Raw genomic sequence first — 20,813 nt, forward strand, 5'->3', positions numbered from 1 at the left:
CCCTCCATGGCGACAGATATGAATTAATGAAAGTATCGTGGCTCCCTTGGTACAGTGTGAAAGTACTTTGGCTACAAGAAGAGTCCTTTGCATGAGGTGGACAGTGTCACTGGGTTCACAGAGGAGGAGCACATGTGCAAAAATAACTCTTGAGTGGCCAAAGGAACATGACTCTGATGGAGTGGATTTTGCCATGCGCTTATTGGAGAATTGATTCATGCAGCTAGCGGGTACATGGGAAAAAAGGCGAGGGTCCCCCGTGACTTAAACACACCTGCACACACATACACGCAACAGCGGCCATATACAGACATCTTTTGTTCACTCGCACGTCGATCCATGACGACCTAGGTGACGCTTGCATATGATTGTAGACGACTGTGAATGCTCCGTCACAAGAGAGCAAATCAATAGCGGCTTGGTGGAGTGAATGGATTTCATTACGGCTTATCGTGATCAATTCACAACTGCGGCCGCACTCATTCACTCTTTCTTATCTTGTCGTATGGATGTCACGGAGCTACTCGTTATAAATCAGGGCAAGTCGTCTTGAAAACTAGCTTTCAAAGTTGTTTCTATTGCTTACTAGTCATTTTTGGAGCGTACCGGGCTATCAGCGAAAGAAAGTTTCTGCCCATAAAGTCCCTTCTAAACTTTTAATGCATTTCCACCGACAAAACCAGGTACAAGAGGGTCCTCAGTTTATGATGGCGCTTTGACACACGTAGCCCGAATTGAGTACACAATTTGCTATGCGCCATGCACAAACCGATGCAAAAGCAGTACAGGTAGTTTTCCATTTTCGCTTGACAATTGAAAATCAGAAGCGGAAAAAGCGATTGGTTATTATTATTGTCTTATTAAACACACAATACACACACACACAAACACACACACATATATATATATATATATAAACTTTTTTTTTAGATTCAATCTCAGATCAAATATATTAGATTTTTTTTAAAACATAAAAGGACCAAATTCGAAATATTGGATTATTCATCTTTACTGTACGTGACAAGGATGTTTATTAATGAGCGCTTGTCAAGATACATTATTTTGTTCGCTGCCAAGGTCAGTCAGGATCGCGTTTATGAATCCCACTCGGGTTCAAAGCAGGCCACGCCCCGCAACAATATGATTGGCGGGTGCATCCAGGTAGGACATGTCCGATGAGATGCCGGCGAGAAGGGTGATATGTGTGGACCTGATAGCACACTACTAATGTTAATGTTAGCTTACCTTGTTGCCGTTTCTTAACTTTGAAGTAGCTGGAGTAGAGTCCACCCCAAGTTCTACTTTGCCGCATTGTGCCGTCAGTTAAAACTCTCCACATGCCGGGAAGTCGACACAAGAAAGGCTTTTCCGCTGTTTTGGAGGCGGGGTGACTCTTCTCTACACCATCCTGAGCACCTTTAACAAAGAAAAGAGTTAGCTAAGTTTTCTAGTTGTTCTTTTTAACTGCATCCAAACAACAAGATGGAAAAAACTGTGATGATTCAACTTGTAAAATACTACGCGTTGTAGTACCCAATATTCTGCGGACAAAAAAAACGATCAATTAAAATTGTATTAGACCTTTTAATTCCCCCACACGGAGTCCAAATGATTCATTTTAACAGACACGTTGCTTACAACGCATTGTATTTGAAAGTATTGACTTTGCGTCATTGGACTCGTCGTGATTTCCGACCCACTTACACACAAATGAGAAAAGAGACCAAATGGTTGATGAAAATTAGTTTAGACGTCATTTGTGCAGAGGGGCTGGCATTAGGTTGAGAAAACCAGCATGCTCATACGTACATTGTTACTTTGTTGCCTCCTTGGCGCTATCTCATAGTTTTTACACGGTCTGAGATGATATTCCCTAGTGTGCATATTGAATCAAGAAGGCAACGGGTACATGTTATAAATGCATCCCCAATGGCCGTGGAATGCTGACGCTAGGACAATCTACTGCAAAAATAAAAAGAATCCGAAACAAAGGATAACCCGTTGTCGGTAGATTGTGTGGAATTGATCGTTGATTAGTTACTTGGTGAAGCAAGTGAGGCAAAATGGAGGAGTGCGCCACTTTGGGTTAAATCAGTGTGACTGAGTTTGCTGCCGAAAGAGAAACCACATGATGTCAGCGATGGGTAAGATGAGATACATCCCCTGCAGACCAACTGGCACAACTCTTGCAGGCAGTATTATTCTGTTCAGTACAACGCTGATGTCGAAATAAGAGTCGAATACAATTCAGAGAGTCTCCCGCCCATTTAGATAATTTATTCAGTACTTTTCCACATGTTCGAGCGAGGAAATTGGTAAAATGCTCGCCCCGATGACTTTTATCAGCTTGGCACCAGCAGATGTACTTATTTGTGTGTGTGTGTGTGTGTGTGTGTGTGTGTGTGTGTGTTTTAACCCTTTCAAGGACGGTGGTTACTACAGTGGACAGCTTATCATGTCATCAGGTTACAGGGTGCACGAAAGGGTTAAAAAACATTTTTCTTTATTTTGGGGGGGGGGGTATATTGGAGGTTAATCAGAATTTTCACTGTATTTTCAATGCTTTCAATGAATCTTCAAGGTCACACTGTATAGATTTAAAATGAAATATCACCATTAGGCAGTAGATGGCAGACTTGCACTTTAACCTATAGTGTCCTATTCTGCAAAGTGAGTTGGCCCAATATTTTTTTTTCCGGATTTGGAATGACATGCATAGCACTGCAAATTGGTCGAGGAAAAAAAAAACAGTCATACCCAGATTTGAATGGGCATGTGCGGCCCGATGTTCGAGCGGTTAGCGCCTCGACCTCACAGGGCAGAAGTATCAAGTTCGATTCCAGCTCCAGCCTTCCTGTGTGGAGTTTGCATGTTCTCCCCGTGCCTGCGTGGGTTTTCTCCGGGTACTCGAGTTTCCTCCCACATTCCAAAAACATGCATGGCAGGCTGATTGAACACTCCAAATTGTCCCGAGGTGTGAGCGCGGATGGTTGTTTGTCTCTGTGTGCCCTCCAATTGGCTGACAACCGGTTCAGGGTGTCCCCCGCCTACTGCCCGAAGACAGCTAGGATTGGCTCCCGCACGCCTTACGACCCTTGAGGATCAGAAAATGGATGGATGAACTGGCATTTTTGTCATTCATCTGGTTAGGAAATGTGTGGTGCTACGTGGACTGCCGGTAGCGCTGATGAAAAATCGTGGCCCATTCCATCATTAAAGTTGCCCACCCCTGTCTTATGTGTATCGTCCAAACAAAATGTAGGTTGATCAGCAATCTGAAATATTTTGTTTGACCTTCCACTGGACTTCATCCCTTATCCAAGTTCGGTAATCATCCAGTGATGAAGGCTAAAAATAAATTGGGATTGCTTTAGCCTGAGTCCCTATCTGTCTCATTACAGCTCATTTCACACAGGCAAAGCTGCATTTGAGAAACTACAAAATCAATATATAATGCAGTTTGCGCGACTCCAATTGATTCATTAGGGATGCATTTGCTCTGGGTGACCTCCATCAGACGGGGTAAATTGTGTGTACGGGTGTGTGTGTGTGTGAGTCTTGAGAGGTGGAGGGCTGCATCCAAAGCCCTTAATAGCCTCCGTGCTGAGCAGAGACGTGCGCACTGTGCAAGAAGACGAAATAATATAGTCGAACAGATGCCAGTTTAAAAAGCCCCGTTTATGCTGATGGGGAGTGAAATTGCATCAGGAAAGCCCGGGCGAACGCTCTTGTGAAAGCGTTAACTCCATGTGAGATGCATTAAAGTCTTCTACCGGCGTTGCATTTGAATACCAACCCGGTTTATTTGCGCGAGGCCGCGCAAAGCGACAGCTGTTTGGCCTCAAACATCACACACAGGCGCGTGCATGCAACCTCCGTTTTAGATTATAATACATGCGTCTGTGAGTGTGCTCGCACGAATCAATACGCCGCAACTGAGAGGAGCATTCTTCAAACTAGGCCCGCCCCTCACATCTCATTTTGATTACCCCACACGGTTACTGCTCTTTACCATATTGTGCAAAGTCGGGCTGCCCAATTAATGGAGCTGCAGGGCAACTTCTCAGAATTAAAAAAAAAAACAAACAAACAATAAAAGTCAATTGTGAGAGAGGAGAGTGGCAACGCGGATCTCTTTACCCGTTTATAGGACAATGGCAAACATTTCATTTTCCCTCCTGATAAATTCTTTCGCCTTTCCCGGTCTCTTGGCCTTTTTTCAACAACTCCACCTTGCTGACAGCCTTTGTTCTGTGTTTTGTGTGTGTGAGTGTGTGTGTGCGTGTGTGTGATGTCAGCCATAACATGGGAGGGAAATGGAGAGCGACCATTGTTTTTCTCTTGGCAAATTCTAATTGTGATAAGGCACAATCGCTGTTAGTGTAGTGGTACACTCGCCTGACCTGTGTGCGGGGTGTGTGGGATCGTTACCCACTCACTGACAGTGTGTAAGTGGGTGTGAATGGTCGTTCGTCTCTATATGTGGCCTGCGACTGACTGGCGACCAGTTACGGGTGTAGTCTGCCTTCTACCTGAAGTCACCTGGGATAGGTTACAGTACACCAACTCGACTGTGTTGAGGATAAGCGTTGTCGAAAATGAATGGATGGATGATAAGGCACAGCCCTGAATATTGATTTGCACATATCACAGAATAAGACATTGACATTGTTGTCTGTACATTAAAACTTTTTACAAACTTTATTACTGTGTGGTTGTTGTTGTTTAACTTAAGGACCCGATTAAGGACCTGATTACCAAATGATATACACTTAAGTATATCATTTGGTAAATCAGAAATTACTGCATAGTTTTAATAGTTCCTCCTCAAACTTAAACTCTGTGAAATTAAATATATTTTGTTCTTCATATATTCTCATTAATTCATAATTCATGTCTGCATGCAAATAAGTGACATTTTAGAAAGTGCACATTTGCCGGGCCTTGTTAGACTGTGTGGGTGTACCCAGATGAAGTTTTTTTTTTTACATTCCACTTTACAGATCCTAGTGAGTGAGTGAGTCTGATTACAATGTCGCCACAACTGATGCTGATGCGACAGCACGCAACGGCCGCGGCGGGTTGACTCTCAATCGTCACGTTGGCTTTCATCGTTGTCACGTTCTTTATCACGCCAGACTGGTTTTCTTGATGCCGTCCCTTGAGCAACAAGCGGCCGAGCGCTTGCTTTCTCAAGGGTGCGCTCTCAAGGACAAGTATGTCGTACGTCGCCGCGCTGAAATACGTGACAGCTCATAGCGAACGCGATGGCCATTTCTATTGCAACAGAGTTGATAACGGCTCTATGAGTTGCTCTCTCCGTGGAGCTCCGACCAATTTTCTGGCGCCTGCGGAGTTGAGCCACTTGACGGATTTTATATGTTCTTGTCTTGAAAAATGGAGAGGGAACCTCCGTGGGAATGAAGACTGTCATTCTACATCAATTCAATGAACAAATAAAGGATAGGTGCGTGGTCCATTCCTTCTCATGATTAAGATGGATCATTGTTAAAATGCAGCACATGCTTCGAATAATAGGCCTGACAGGCTTGACTATGTTCTCTTTGAAGAGACTATAGGTATCCTCCTCCTATAGCTTTTACGTCTTGGATCATTATTATTCCAGTCACTGATAGTGAAAACACAGCAGAGATGCGAGTCATTTCTCATTCCAAGAGAGAAAAATGCAAATGCTAGTTTCAGTATCAAGCCTTATGGTGTTTTAAGGACCATAACAAAAGAACAGTGGATCATAAATATTACTCCGCCACAGCATGATTAATAGAGTAGAAATATTGCTCACAAAACTAATAAAAAGTCAAATTGTAAACAGTAATGAGACCCCTCCCCATCTCCTTTTTTTTAAATATATAAATCACCAGATACTAAATTATCCAAATCGTTAGATACGCTTCGGAGCAATACTGGCTGGACTTTAAAGTGTCGTAAAATCTCACTTTTGCCAGTGGTCAATCTACAGTTCAGAGGGTGGGACGAGGGTAATGCCTGAAATTTGTGAGAAGCCATGCAAGGTGTTGCAATGATTACAAAAGTCATTCAAAATTTAGTACAATAACCCAAATGAGTTGTTAAAATTCGCCACAATACGGTGAACCTCAGCCAAGTTGCAATTGACGACATGCAGTATCATTTTTTCATTGAACCTAATTAACAAATACAGTATTCATGTACTTTAATGCTCTTTCTATAACGCCCAAGATGGCGCCCAAATGGTCTTCTCCTTCGAAGGCATAAGTTAGCGGAAGAATAGGTAGTGTTGGCCACTGACTGATGTTCGCCCAGTTTGACAGCAAGCAGCAGCATAATAGACGATTCCAGCAAAGGGCCAACAGACGGGCAGGCGAGGATCCTTGTGAATTCTGGGTACTAACCTTCTCTAGCAGATGCGGAAAAAGGTCCAGATCGTGACTGGCTAGTGCCAAACTCATGATGTATTCATTTGTGAAACAGTGGAGCCTCAGTTAACAAAGACCCTGTTCACAAACAAAATGGTCTTGGAAGAAAGTTTGCTTTAGTTCACACCTGGGTACCTGTTTTTGCTTATCAATTACTCCTCAGAATGGCTCCAGAGAGACTTAAAACTTAAAGTCATAGTGGTATTAGGATGCCTAATAATATTCCAAATAAAAAAGAATAAACATATTGCACATACTGTATAGAAATAGGGTCATGTGGCTCCAGTTCGACGTAAGACACGGAAGAAATGGGTTGAGTGTATGGGTACACAGATTTTCTTTAAGTGATCGTGTCACCGAGCCTAAAAAAGTACTATAAATACTGTACTTGCACCTCCAGTGGAATTTTTCAGATTTAAAGAATTTGTGCTTATATTTTAGGGTAAAGTTGGTTTGAAATGACATCAGGTATTGGACCCGAAACATGAATGCAGCTCACTGAACCTTATTTGGCAACTTGCAGTTTTTTGGTATTGTTTTACCTTATACAGGTATCAGCACATGGAACGTTACCGTAGTTTGTTTCTTGGGTAAGGAAGTCAATAGTTCCCATCACAATTCCAAAATGTATACCCATTCCAAACATGTATGCATGGTCCTACCTTGACATGGAAGTGACGTAAACGTGCTTTATTTCCAAACTCTCTGAAATACAAATGTTTTCTCACATCTCGTATTCTTGTCAGCATGAAATACTCGAGTTGCTATTCGTTCGTTGTGCTTTCGTCTGAGTGAAAATCGAGAACACCTGTCGTCGAAAAACGAAACCAACGACTGACGGGCGCCCCCTCCGTAAGGCAAAGGTACTGCCTGACGCTTAAACGACGAAGCCTTTTTCCTACTCAAGAAATTGAGGTTGCCAAATAGCAAAGGGGCAGAGACTGTTTTGTCTAAGTATTTTGGGCCCACAGTGTTTTAAATACATACGCTACTTGAAGCTCCGAATGACGTGCTGAATTTACACAAAATTTTATGGTTAGAAGTATACCATTTTCAACTTTGGCAAACTTGTTGCAACACTGCCCTCTAGCGTAGAATTGGACCTGCAGACGGGATGTGTGCATGATACCAACGCGTTTATTGCAGGTTAAGTTGTTTAAACTTTCATAGGGGTGACACAAATTCAATTGTCACCTGAAAGTAAATTAACACCAACCACAACCATGTGTAAGCGAGTCATCTTTCTCGTGATTGACCAACAAAACTTTATTATAAACATTTAATTTGTTTATTGGCCAGTAAATACACTCAGACAAGAACTCCGTATTGTTTAAGTACGGCTGTGTACTTTGCAATTTTGCTCTCAACGTTCTTCGTGGCCAATTTGGTCAGCCTGATGGTGGCCTTTTTCTTGTCGTAGCGCATCTTGCCCTTCTCTTTCCTCTTCTCCTCCAGGGTGGCTGTGATGGCCTGGTACTTCCAGCCAACCTCGTGAGCCAAACGTCCCAAGAGGGCAAACTGCACATGACACGGGTAGAGTTAAACATTGCAACTAATGAGCAGGGAGCCAACGTGTTGCCGGTTCAACTCAGAAGTCAGATCCGTAAAGTGGGTTATCATCAATGCGTTATCAGATTTCTGATAATCACTGTTGAGACGCTGGGTCACATTGAATCAAAGGACTCTACGCAACTCACCTTACGAGTGGGCTTCAGGCGCACAATTTTAAGAGCGGCTGGGACCACCATGCGCTTCCTCTGAATTGGGAGAGAGGAGTCAAAAATCAGACACCAAAGAATACCGGGGGGCAAACATTTTGAGGGTGGCATGTCTCAGATTGTGTTTTCATTTCAAACCTCAGTCAAACAAGGTAAGGTAAGGTATGGTAAAAAGCATCATTGACGGTACAAAGTAAGGCCACAATGTGCGGAGACGTCACCTTGTCATAGGGCGGGGGGATTCCGTCAAACACCTTCAGCCTATCCAGAGCAGCCTGCCCTCTCTTGGTTTTGTGGGGCAGCATGCCTATTTGGCACACAATTGTTTCACTTTAATACAACTCAAGATAAAAACAGAGCAGCAGCATTGTCTCTCCAAGCACATTTTTACTCCAACTCAACTCAGAAGTCAGATCCGATTCAAGTTTCTCATCAATAGATGATCAGAATCTTATTAAAAAGCGCTCATCACTGCAGATTAGGGGGGAAATGTGCTTGGAACACAAATTTGACACAAAGCAGACCTTGCACAGTGGAAATTCCAGTTTTGACCAATAAAATTTGGGGGCAGAAATGTTTTCACACTCAAAATGCCCCGAATAGCCCCCCACCATAAAGCCAACATCAACTCTCTCAAATGTGAAGAGGATAACTATAAAATTACTTCTCCGTGCTCGTCATTATTCTTTCTGATACCTCCTATTTAAATTTGAATTGACGTGGTAATATTTAAAATTCAGGGTTTTAAATGAATTACACGAATTACACAAAAATTGTGAAATGTCAAATTTTGTCAACTACCTTACTGTTGATTTGTGTTTTTACTAACATAGGATAACCTACATTTGTCCCACACTGGGGAAACTTGCAGTCTACAGCAGCAATATTTGGGGGTCGGGGGGGGGGGGGGGGGGGGCACAAAGTGTTTCATTGGACAATTTTTTTTTTTAAATAACCCATCTCCCTTGGTTTGAACCACTGACTCTTTGAAGGCAAGTCTGCCAAGAAAGCAGTCCAGCTCCAAATTGTAACACTTTGGGGGTTTTCTACTTTAGATTTTCCACTGTACATTGTATCACGTTAGGGGTAGGTACACACTAAGTGGGTTTTGGTTATCATTCTGCGCTTGCTTCAATCTCACCTCTGACCGTCCTCCAGAAGATCCTGCTGGGGGCTCTGAAGTGGTACGGTCCACGAGAGGGATTGGTGTTCATCCTCTTGCGCAAGAAAGCCAGGTACTTCACTGCAATATCAAACAGCGAATAAGAGTGTATTCAAGACATTGCAAGACACAGTTTAAGTGGAATGTATGCGCCTCAGATGGTAGTGCATGGAGTATTTCCATAGTCTTTCAAAACTCAAACTTGATTTTCGAGACATCATTGGCACATCTAAAGATTCTGAACTCAGGCTGTTTTCCCTCATTGTACATTCTGAAATTTTTATTGCCGCATATGAAGCACACAGTTATCTCTTGTTGCCATTCAAATTCAACATACAACATCTTAGTTAAAACATGACAGCCTATAAAGGAGGTTAAAAAAAAACTACTTACATTTGTTACGGTAGAAATTGCCAGAGATGTTGATGCCTTCACACCGAACCACCACAACTTTGTGTCCTTTAAAATGGAAAATAAAAACTTATTAAATACCCCCTCAAAAGAGCTATAAAGCTTGTAACTGACAAGATTTCATCTCAGATGGTAGTGCATGTTAGTTTTTTCATGGTCGTTAAACTCAACCAAGGGTGAACGTAATCATCACAGACGATAAGTCAACATAAACCAGAAGTGATACTGATTACCAAGAAACATACCCAGCAAGGTCTGCTTGGCAACGATGGCAGCAAGCCGACCAAGCAGATGGCCCCTGCCATCTAGTAGCAGAACCTGCAGAATTGAATTTTGGGAGGCTGGTTAGAACACAAGAACAGACATTAGAAGTACCAAGGACTAAACTGAGGCTCAGAGGGGATCGAGCCTTTTCTGTTGCCGGTCCCCCTCTCTGGAATGACCTCCCACTGAACATTCGGCAAGCCTCCTCGCTGCCCATCTTCTAAAACCCTCCTCAAAATTCACTTGTATTCTTTGCCATTCGACTCAGCATGACTTAGTTTTCTTCTTGGTTTTACTGTTTGGTGCTTTCTATCGCCTTTATTACAGATTTGTCTTACTGTTTATTGTGCATGTTAAATTGCTCCATGTACAGCACTTTGTATGCAGCGATTGGCTGTTTGAAAGTGCTCTATAAATACTGTTGACTTGACAAGAAGTCAAAAGAAAAAATTTAAACTAGACCACGGGGGGAAAAACAGCTAATTGATGACGGAAAGGCCAGAGCAACCACCATTTGCGTGAGAGTAAGTATGACAACGTGAGATGACAATTCTATGAAGTCGTGACAAAATTTGAAGCGCATTTTCAATACTTTCTCAAATGAGCACATGGTTGCATTGCCGGTTTAGCGTCCGATCAACCATGCCAACAAAATCTAGCAGCCGCTTTAGTCGACGCATTCTTCTAAAAAATGTAAGTTACATATGTGAATATCGTTAACAGACTCTCCAATCATTTTTGATTTTGACAGGTACCCAGTCACAAACAGAGACTTCAGCTTCAATGCAAGCTAGCTAGTAGCTAACAGCGTTAGCTAGTAAAGCTGCCATCATGGAAGACATGTCGACTCGGAGATGCAAGCCGACAGAGAAAAGCATTTAAAAGCATTTTTTAACAAAATTGAACCCCTGTTTTCACCGTGGAATACAACAAAGTCTTCGACTGTGTATTAACGAATACACAAGGCAAAAACTACTGCAGAAATACATTTAAAATAAGAATATCGCCCTTTGGCTGAAGTCTACCTTATTGAAGCGGTCCGCCATGACGTGCGAAAAGAAAGAAACACGGGGTCGCTCGTGGTAAAAGACACGGGCTAGCGGAAGTGACGTTTCCAGCGGGCGTTCTCGTTGAATTGTGTTAAAAATGTTCTAGCGCTACCTGTGGACAAATGCAAAAGGCACAACGTGTCGATGTGGTCAAAAAAACCTTAAAAATGTGTACCTAAAATATGAACATTTGTTGATTTTGATCAAATAATTATTTTTGAATTATATTTTCATTTATAATGATTTAATTATAGTTAGCAAAAATATGTAATACAAGTTATTCATTTTATTTCAAGGTATACATACCACTAAGTTGTATAATTTTTCATGTATAATAATTCAATTAACCAATTGAGACAAATAAAAAATTATGTCATTTAATTGTGAGATTGCAGGGGAAAATAAAAGCATGCAATAATTACATAACTGTACAAAAGTACACTATAAAGGTAATGAAGGCATTCCCTCATTAGACTCAAAAGGTAACAGAAAATGAGATGTGTATTTCAAATTATGTCTTGAAAAATGATGGAAATTATTTTTAAGTTTTTAAATTTTCGTAGATGTCACTTAGAGAAGCATAATACTGTATGAACGTGTAATGTAGAATGAATGAGTAATTAAAATAAAACAGATAGAGCTCCTTCTTAGAAATGTATTTGTCACACAAGGTCATGTTTATTTGCTGTTTGAAACATACAACAGTTGCATGGAAACAACATTCATTTTGTGAACTGTTGCAAGTGCTTTAAAAAAACAATTGACCACACAATCATGCCTTGCTGGTAATGCAATTTTACTCCGAGATGGGGAGTGGCAGAAGAACACAAAGGCAGAATATATAATTTTTTTTCAGATGCAATAAAGCCTTGATTAAAGATGTCTGGCGGAAGCTCATTTTGGTTAGTCGTCATGCTTCAGCTTCCTGATCTTCCCCTTGTGACGGTCAATCTCCCGCTGCAGACGCTCAATCTCTTTTTTGTGGTGGTCGATTTCCTCCTGGTGGTGTTGCTTCAGTGCTGCCAGCTGCTCCTGCTCCTTGCGCCTTGTGTGCAGATAGAACACAATATCAATTTTTCTGCACTGAAATTAATTGAAATGCCAGTACTCTGAATGGATCTTCACTGTTAAACGACCAAAAAAAAAAAATATTTTATCAAATGTACAGGTATATTTTTGTAATTATTCAACCAGATTAATTGGTTATTGGAATTTTATTCCGACTCAAAAAAAATCCATATCGTCTTAGTATGGTAATTACTTTATGGAGAAGACAAAAATCTCAACAACTGTAATATTGTATGTGTGCCTTTAACAGGCATGGTCAAGTAAGTGACATCAGGAACTGAAGTCAAGTTGGCCCAAGTTGGACGGTTTGTCTGCATGTGAGCGTCTGGGCGTGAGTTGTTGTCAAATACAAATCCATTTGACTCTTAGCACCGGTCACTAAATCACTTAAAGTAAATTGCCGGCCCACATGCAAGGCCATAAGAGTACCTTAATCATTCAACATTTTTCTCCTCCACTTTACTCCAGAGGCTGCATAGCTCAAGCACTCTCACAGCTGACATTTTGTCTCAAAACATTGGGCCAAGCGATGGCGTTAAAGTCCAGTAAAATCCCTAGTGAAGGAGGGAAAACACCTACTTGAAGTATAGTTCCTCCTCGGCCGCTTGTTTCTTTCCCATGGCTCCACCGGCCTCTCTGATGGAGCCGCCTGCTCCGCCACCTTTTCCTGCACCTTTACCGAGCTCGCCCAGCTGCAATGGTGAAAGCCAACCCAGTGAAAAAATGTTGAATAGCGAGTAAATGACAAAGACAAAGCTTGTACTTTTACTATGAGTAGTTCATTTTTATGGTTAATTTCTGTCAAGATGATTGAGATGAAGACAGCACCTATACTACAAAATAATGGACTTAAATAAAATAAGTCCATGAGGAATGTTATTTAATTTCAACAAAATTATCCGTCACTATAACAGGGGTAAATTTACTTGGCAAGTATTTCAAACTAATAAACATAATGGTGTTAGTCCTTAAAAAAACCTTTTAAAATAAAAAATAAATACTACCTACACATGAAGACAATAATTCTTATTTTGAGCTAAATTTACTAATAACAGAAAATACAATTTTAATACATTATGAATATAAACAGCAGTATAGAAAACTGATGAGTGGCTTTCATCTATCTATGCTGTCAACGTCTAATGACAGGCTAAACAATTCAATGCCCTTCCACTAGGTGACAGAAAGTACAATTTGACACTCCACCAGTTGAAAATATACAACAGAATAACAACTTTCGACAGGCCCAGACCTCACACCAAATAGATGCATTTGTGACTAAATCACGTTTCTCAGTATGCTAGAGGTTTCTCAGATATAAAATGTATGCCGTGGCTCAAAAAGGTTGGGAAACACTATTGTAGAGGTCAAGACTTCCTGTGTCTCAAATGTGGAAAATGTTGGCATTCTCTAATGCTGTTTAAATGTCATTATAAAGACACATATTTACATGCCAATTCGGTTGTTAAACCGATGCAACGCATTTAAAAAGCGACCCTTATAACGCTTATTCACCTTATTTTTAGCCTATATTCATGCAAATAACACCTGGCGATCAAGCTGTCATACAGGGCTAGGCAAACTATGGAGCTAATGTTTACTCATTTGAAATCACTCCAAACAAAATGGCAGTATAGCTCCAGAAATCAGTGTTTTGTTGAGGAGTTGAGTCCGAAGGACCTAGTTTTACCTGGTCGGACGCCATTCTCTGCTGTAAAGCGAACAAACCACGGATGTTGGGCCTCAAGAACCTCGCCATGCTAGCTAATGTGAGTGGCGAATGACAATGACAGTCGAAACGCTTCCTCAGCGTTTGCCCTTGTCTGTAAATACATACAGCCAGAGGACGGCGCCATTGGTACGCAGACAGAGGGGTAGATTTCACGTGAGAAATTATTTTCCGGAAGACGTAGCAAATATTAGTCAGGTTATTTCAGTTGGAAACGAAGTAGATCAAAATTGATACTACGTTGGTAGATGTTTTTTAATTTGCGCGTGTGATATGTTAATTCACCACAATATCGGGCCCCATTTTGGAACGTCTCAAAATAAAAAGCGTGAACCTGCGCGTGCACGTACACTTCGACCTGACCTGAAGTTAAGGTCAACTGTTGTTTACCGATTTTTTTTCCTAATTGCATAACCTGATCTAGTAATATTTAAAAAACTGTGTGCAAAACATGTAATTAAAAAAAAAAATAAAACATGCAAAACAACAAATTTATTCTTTATAATTAATGTAAAACATATTGCGCAGAAGTTCATGTGTGGCTGAATCCAGTTAGTTATTATCCAGTTACAATTAGTTACAATCCAGTATATTGATTAATTTGTATTTATCTCATTGAATATATGACATATAATGTAACTGCTTGGTGAACCAGACAAATAACAAATCAGGCCATACTTTGTCCACCCTTGTACTATATAATTAAGGCTATTAAAGTTGAATGTTTAAATATTTGAATTTAATGATTTTATAGTTTTTGTTGTACTCATTACCATCCATTATTAAATATAAATGTATCCTAATCATTAGGATACTTAATGGTTTTCAGTGAATTAAATAAGAAGTATACATGGTTTGGAATAGTTTTATTGAGCAAAGTGATGGTCTTGAAACCTGTCTTAAGAAGCCTCACAGACCCTCCCCCCAGTAATGTCCCTTATAAACATATCGCCTGGCAACTCTGGGTTCATTCAAGACCTCCATAATTAAGAAAACATAACATTCAATTTAAACCTCAAAACCACATTCATGTTTTTTTTTCTTTTCCACAAATCAACACACGAATGCATGGTAACACATTGTACATTGGACCCCAGTTAGCAAACAGGTGCATGAGAAGACCTGTTCCCTTCTCCAAAGAAAATTCTAAATCACAATTCAAATTCAGATGCAAATAAAAATGTCAGCACTGCTGTGTCTCTAACAGGGTCAAGTATCAGAAGAAAGACAATTAGGAGGCACATTAAGAAAACATACACATATGGCCCACATTTCTTTTTTAAAACTGTGAACTTAAGTATTACTAATAGCCTTGATTTGGTTCGAGAATGACTGGCAACAGAAGCGAGGACTTAAATATTGTGACCTGGGTGTCTGTGAAGCTGTCACATGTCCTTCGCCACGTCTAACTTTTATGTTAATTGGCTATCAAACTACACATAACCAACTCAGGGATGACGCCTGAGCGGTAGTACAGAGCGCACAAATCCTTTATCCTGAGCCAATCTGCCAAACGTGAGTTGTACAGTGACAAAATTCAATTTAACACACATTGCCCCCGCGTACTTTCAGTGTGCTTACTCGACGCCTCTGCACCATTCAAGTTATTTTGGCTGCCTTATTCTGATGTTTTACAATTTAAAACAAACACAAAAGTAAATCATTAAATTCGTTTACTAAAACAGGATAAAATAAGATTTGGGGGAGGTGTCACAGGGCCAGTAGGGGTCTCCGGAGGCCCTTGGGAGGAGGCAGTGCTCGCCGCTCCCCATTCCAGCCCCGTCAGTCCTGCTTGACGTTGCCCAGCGCTCTGAGGCGCTCCAGCAGGGGCGGGTGTGAGTAGTGCCACATGGAGTAGAGCCAGTCGGCCACGGGGAAGCCCAAGTTGTCCTTGTTCAGCTTGATGAGGGATGAGTGTAGCTCAGAGGCTTTGCCCATGTTGCGCGCAAAAGCGTCGGCCTGGAACTCAAACCTGCGGCTCAGGACCGTCAGGCAGAAGGACAGAAGCTGCAACGATGGAAAAATAAACATGGAAATTACAGCATTCACTCCCCGTTTCATCATTGTCACCCCCGCGATACTGCTCCATCCATCCATTTTCTGAACCGCTTAATCCTCACTAGGGTCGCGGGGAGTGCTGGAGCCTATCCCAGCCGTCTTCGGGCAGTAGGCGGGGGACACCCTGGATCAGTTGCCAGCCAATCGCAGGGAACACAGAGACGAACAACCATCCACGCTCACAATCACACCTAGGGACAATTTAGAGCGTCCAATCATACTGCAGTTCTAAGCAAATGTTTTTTAATGGCATTTTAAAGCACACAAACAAATTTTTTTGTTGACCACTGTACATTTTGTGTAGGGATGAGCCGAGATTAGATTCTGACGGAATGATAACCGCAAGTAAAAATATTGTGGCATCAAAGTCTCAAAATTAGTACTGGCCTCTAACTTCAAAGAGTTGGCTGGTTTACGCAACTCTGCCAGCAGCCAATCATATTAAGCCCTACATAGAAGTCCCCTCAAAACAGAAAAAAAACAACAACAAAAAACACGGTAAACCGTAAAACCGGTAAACGGCCCATCCCTAGATGTGTACCATGTCCAAGTTTAAATGTGTTTTAAGCATGTGGGAAAGGTAAAATAAAAAATAAAAAATGTCTGATCACAATCATTGCAGGTGGGTTTTTAACGTACACCCCACGACAAGGGTTCACCGTCAGCGAGTTTACTGGGAGGAACTGCAAAATGAAATAAGGATTTCTGGATAGTCACCTCGTTATAAGGGGAAAAGATGAACTGGAAGATAATCATCAAGCCAATGAGAGTGGGCTGGCTGTCATTGAAGCCAAATGCCACAAATAATTCCTTACGTCCAATGAGGGCAGCAAACAGAGAGAAACACAGGAAGGAATTCATCTGATGGAGAAAGCGAGACAGCGGATGTTAACGCCATGTTTTACACACGCCAATCAAAAAAAAATAATAAGTGAAACAATCACCTGACTGATGACAATGTTTTTGACAGTATGACCGAGCTTCCAGTGACCCAGCTCGTGACCCAAAACGGCAAGGATCTCTTGGTTGTTGCATCCTTGTTTCTTGTGCTGTAAGAATGTCCAACACTTAGTGCATGAAAATATTGCCGTAAAACACAAAATCAAATTTATTTACTTGATTTCTGTGTGAATATGTCGATTTCATACTGTTGGGGGAGAAAAAAATAGATAGGGAAAAAATGTGGCAAAACAAACCACATCACATGACTCTTATTGGCTGCAAGAATGTAAGCGGGAAGCTGGTTTGCTGCACCGATAAGCGAATAAAAAAATTGGAAAGAAAGCAAAATTTGGCTTTTGTTTACACTTTTAACACAGGGGCTGGTTATTTGGAGTGTCGTGGTGTAATAAAAAAATGTGCATCCAGAACAAAGTTGTTTTGGCACCTTTCCAGGAAAACTGCCGGTTTGGTTCCCAATGAAGAGCTCACACATGACCAAAAGGAAGTGCATCACAATTTCTTTTGTTTTTTTTTAATGCCTCAGCGCTGACTCGTTTGTTTAGAATATTCTCAAACAGCCAGTGAGGAAACAATGCACCATCCAAAAATCAAATAAAACCTCAAATATACAACTTTGAAAACCAAAATGATCAAAATATACAGGGTGTTCCCATAAAATTCATTTTATTTTAATTTTAACAGGAAAATCGGTCTCCAATTATCTTAAATTTAAACACTGTGTGAAATTTGTTTTTTTTTTCATTTTGTTTTGTTTTTACTACTTGTTCAGAGTGTAGATTGACGATGAAAAAGGCACTGTGTGTGCAAGACTGTTCCTATGACATGTAGTTACTCAGATATAATAAAAAAATTAAGAATGTTTCAAATGCCGCCTCAATTGTTTGGAACACCCTGAGATGGCCGCTAATATTAAAAGGAATCTCCACCCTCAGTCGAAAAGATGCGAGGGTGAAAGCACCCAAAATCTCCATTCTAACAACAACGTTTAAGGTGTCGTAACCTTTGGCTTGGCTTTGGATTCGGTGTGAACCTCGACATTTTCTGGTTGCTCGGGCTTTGCCTCGTCTCCCTTGTTGAGGGGGGAATAGTCCTCCAGCAGTGTGTCAAACAGCACGATACGTTTGTTCTTGAAGAAGCCGTAGAAGTATGCGTTGCTGTGCGAAGACCGTTTGGAACCTGGAATCACGGGCAACATTTGAAAACTGCACACAAACACCTCACGGTTCTGTTGTCATTCGCATACCTTCGACGACATAAACCTTTGTGAGAGGGAAACTGATACTGTTGGCCATGGCCTCGATCTCCGTCTTCAGCTCCCCGTCCGGCAAAGGCGTGAATTTGTCAAACAGAGGAGCGATGTAATCGGCGTAGATGGTCACGAGGACCTGAGAACAGAAGGATTTGGTGGCCTAGAGACGTTTCTCATAGAAATACTCATTGTAATCACTTGGCTGCCGCGTTAGCGGAGGGAAACAACACACTCGCATTTACCTGGCCTTTGTAGAAACAGAATTCAATCGTAAACCAAGGCCCCTGTTTATGTCTTCCATTTATAGCAAAGGCCCCAACAGTGTCATTATGTTCTAAAAGTCCACCGCGTACTCACCAGAGAAACAGCCAGGGTGAAGAGCCAAGCGTAGATGAAGAAGTAATCGCCTCCAATCTTAATGATGTAGAGGAGCAGCGAGGTGACAGGCAGCAGGATACACTGAGTCACAGCAAATTTCTTCACTGTGTCTTTGATGAAGAACCCCAGTGTCTATTGAGAAAGGGTCAAACAACCATCAAGGTGTCTGAGTTGGAATTTGACCAAATATTTGAGGAAAAGATATTCTGTTTGATCCACTCAGATGCATCACTAGAGATGCAAGCATACTTCAAAAAACCTTATTGCAGTGAGCACCAAATCTATGCATGCCCATGTTTTTTTTTCAAACGCACATATGAAAACTCCACAAGCGATAAGAGAAGAAGAACGTCAAAATTTCTGCTCATCTCGGATACATAGTGGGCACCCCAACAATGTTGGACCATGTAGTGCGCGCTATATGCAACTTATTTTCAGGCAGGGCGCGTGCAACTGCAATAACCTTATCCCTGCAAAGCTTTGTGCCAAAGATTTTACTTCTCCCTTTTTTTCCCCCCTGAATCCCCCCCAAAAAAGGTTTTCCTATTCCCTTTTGGAGAAGGAAGATTACCTGCTGGTTGAAGCCGTGCTTTTCTTCAATGACAAATGTGTTGTACAAACTCCAGGGAAGGCCAGTGAAAGCACTGAACAGGGTGGCGAGAGACAGAAACACAAGAGACTGCGTGATCTCATACTCCTGGCTGAATCCTAAGCGTTTCGTCCCTGCGCCGGCGATTTCCCACAGTAAAGGAATCCCCCCCAGGACCAGGATCAGCTTTAATAGGAAGAGCGTACAAAGGGCACAAATCAATCAAGTACCACACCATGGATTACATTAATAATGACCAATTCTTGTGAGGATCTTACCGTTCCTTCTGTCTCTGAATAGAGACCAGACCAAAAACTGAAGTTGCTTTTATCTAGCTGATAAAGTCGGGACTTCTCAAATGTTTCAGAATCTATTATCTTGCCAAGCTCTTGTGGAACACGTGTTGTTGACCTGTATATCCTTCGCTGCACGGATGACAGAGAGAGGCTCAAATGGTAATAGTATTAGAGTATTATTCATTACTACATTGATATTTCCATTGAAAAACACTTTGCTAAACAATTTAATGAAATCTCAACATCAATACGGCGACAACAAAAATACAACCACCCATCCTTTATTTCCAGCATGTCCTTTCATTAGTCTTGCTTCAAGTCTTCTCATGCACAGAGCAAAACAAATACTGCCAGATTTCCTTGTTGATGTGCTGGCTGATCATCAGACCCACGTAGTACGAGTTTTTTAATATATATATATATATATATATATATATATATATATATATATGGAGAGAGAGAGAACTTTCCTTTGACATACTGTACCTCGCATCACTGTCACTGTTAACATCGGTTTACAGCACTTCCCACTTGTCACCAATTGTGCAATTACTGCAGTATCGACTACATTTTCTGAGCAACCTATATCTGCTTTTAAAAATGCGAACATTAAATCTTTCTATTTCATGAATAAGTAGCAACTTACCTGTCTATGTGCAAGATATGCCTCCCATAAATACACTGTCCACGAAAAACCCAAAACAGCATAAAATATCTGCTTCTCCACGGGCAGCTCACTTATGAAGTCCAGCATTTTTCCTATTTTTTTTTCTCAGAACCGCTTCACTAGCTAAACAGGCTAACAGCAACGTTATTAACCGTCAACCTGGTTCGCTGCTAACACACAAATTTTACACAAAACCGGACGTACTATTCTATTCAATTGACAGCTTTTACAAACGTCAAATCGACCCAAAAGTGACGAAAACGTTCACAGAGAGTTGGTTTTAAGCCACCATCGTAACTAAAGACACTTCAATACATGAGAGCTGAGTCAGTTCAACAGCATAAAAGATCCGGAAAGGAACCGCTCCTGTAACATAATTCCGCATCCGGTTTACCGAACCGAGCACCGAAAAAAACTTCTTTGCCAACTAACATTCTGCCATTTTCACCTAATCGAACAAAGTTACAAAGATGGTTTGAGAAGGACGTGCCATTATGTTTTTAGTCGCTTTTAGTAGACCTATCAGGATGGTGATCTTATATGGTCGAAAGAGCGCCACCAGGATCGTCATTGTCTAAGATGGATGCAATGCTTTGGTCGACATTTTCATGAAAATCATTGCCTTGCCAGATGCCTCGAATTAAAGTCAGAGGTAGCTCCAAAAGGGCCTCTTATTTATACAAATCTAGTAACGGCATACAGTATGGCTATTTTATCCATTTCACCGATTATTTTTCATTCTTGGAATGACAACTTCAGCACTCTGTGTACCTTTTAAGTATGGTCCCAATGGTCC

At 41.3% G+C, this 20,813-nt stretch overlaps 4 protein-coding genes and 2 non-coding genes across 6 annotated transcripts in view; all 6 read right to left on the reverse strand.

The window, feature by feature from the left end:
- Nucleotides 1-7,228, reverse strand: part of htr1d (5-hydroxytryptamine (serotonin) receptor 1D, G protein-coupled) — a 76,862-nt gene extending 69,634 nt beyond the window's left edge. The window contains exons 1-2 of the mRNA XM_052086318.1: nucleotides 7,079-7,228; nucleotides 1,246-1,416 (exon numbers count right to left, since the gene is read on the reverse strand). The gene's annotated coding sequence lies outside the window, so the exon portion shown is untranslated. The remainder of the gene's footprint in view (nucleotides 1-1,245; nucleotides 1,417-7,078) is intronic.
- A 439-nt stretch (nucleotides 7,229-7,667) lies between these two features.
- Nucleotides 7,668-11,116, reverse strand: rpl13a (ribosomal protein L13a). Its single transcript, XM_052086349.1, has 7 exons — nucleotides 10,997-11,116; nucleotides 9,953-10,025; nucleotides 9,690-9,755; nucleotides 9,276-9,377; nucleotides 8,356-8,441; nucleotides 8,114-8,173; nucleotides 7,668-7,934 (listed from the first exon to the last, which is right to left on the reverse strand). Exons 1-7 carry the CDS (start codon nucleotides 11,015-11,017, stop codon nucleotides 7,725-7,727), a joined length of 618 nt encoding a protein of 205 aa, XP_051942309.1. The 5' UTR covers nucleotides 11,018-11,116; the 3' UTR covers nucleotides 7,668-7,724.
- On the reverse strand, nucleotides 9,445-9,524 carry LOC127615364 (small nucleolar RNA Z195/SNORD33/SNORD32 family). Its single transcript, XR_007966906.1, has one exon. It is a non-coding gene; the product is annotated as a small nucleolar RNA Z195/SNORD33/SNORD32 family (small nucleolar RNA).
- LOC127615363 (small nucleolar RNA Z195/SNORD33/SNORD32 family) lies at nucleotides 9,827-9,907 on the reverse strand. Its single transcript, XR_007966905.1, has one exon. It is a non-coding gene; the product is annotated as a small nucleolar RNA Z195/SNORD33/SNORD32 family (small nucleolar RNA).
- Nucleotides 11,117-11,674: 558 nt separating the features above from the next.
- On the reverse strand, nucleotides 11,675-13,881 carry atp5if1b (ATP synthase inhibitory factor subunit 1b). Its single transcript, XM_052086354.1, has 3 exons — nucleotides 13,779-13,881; nucleotides 12,668-12,780; nucleotides 11,675-12,065 (listed from the first exon to the last, which is right to left on the reverse strand). The coding sequence occupies exons 1-3, from the start codon at nucleotides 13,845-13,847 to the stop codon at nucleotides 11,924-11,926; spliced, it is 324 nt and encodes a 107-aa protein (XP_051942314.1). The 5' UTR covers nucleotides 13,848-13,881; the 3' UTR covers nucleotides 11,675-11,923.
- Nucleotides 13,882-14,666: 785 nt separating this feature from the next.
- zmpste24 (zinc metallopeptidase, STE24 homolog) lies at nucleotides 14,667-20,377 on the reverse strand. Its single transcript, XM_052086309.1, has 9 exons — nucleotides 19,997-20,377; nucleotides 19,333-19,479; nucleotides 19,037-19,240; nucleotides 18,445-18,597; nucleotides 18,082-18,223; nucleotides 17,839-18,014; nucleotides 16,820-16,924; nucleotides 16,593-16,736; nucleotides 14,667-15,824 (listed from the first exon to the last, which is right to left on the reverse strand). Exons 1-9 carry the CDS (start codon nucleotides 20,102-20,104, stop codon nucleotides 15,600-15,602), a joined length of 1,404 nt encoding a protein of 467 aa, XP_051942269.1. The 5' UTR covers nucleotides 20,105-20,377; the 3' UTR covers nucleotides 14,667-15,599.
- Between the last annotated feature and the right edge of the window lie 436 nt (nucleotides 20,378-20,813).

The sequence above is a fragment of the Hippocampus zosterae genome, chromosome 14, assembly GCF_025434085.1.
Source record: "Hippocampus zosterae strain Florida chromosome 14, ASM2543408v3, whole genome shotgun sequence".
Lineage (NCBI taxonomy): Eukaryota > Metazoa > Chordata > Actinopteri > Syngnathiformes > Syngnathidae > Hippocampus > Hippocampus zosterae.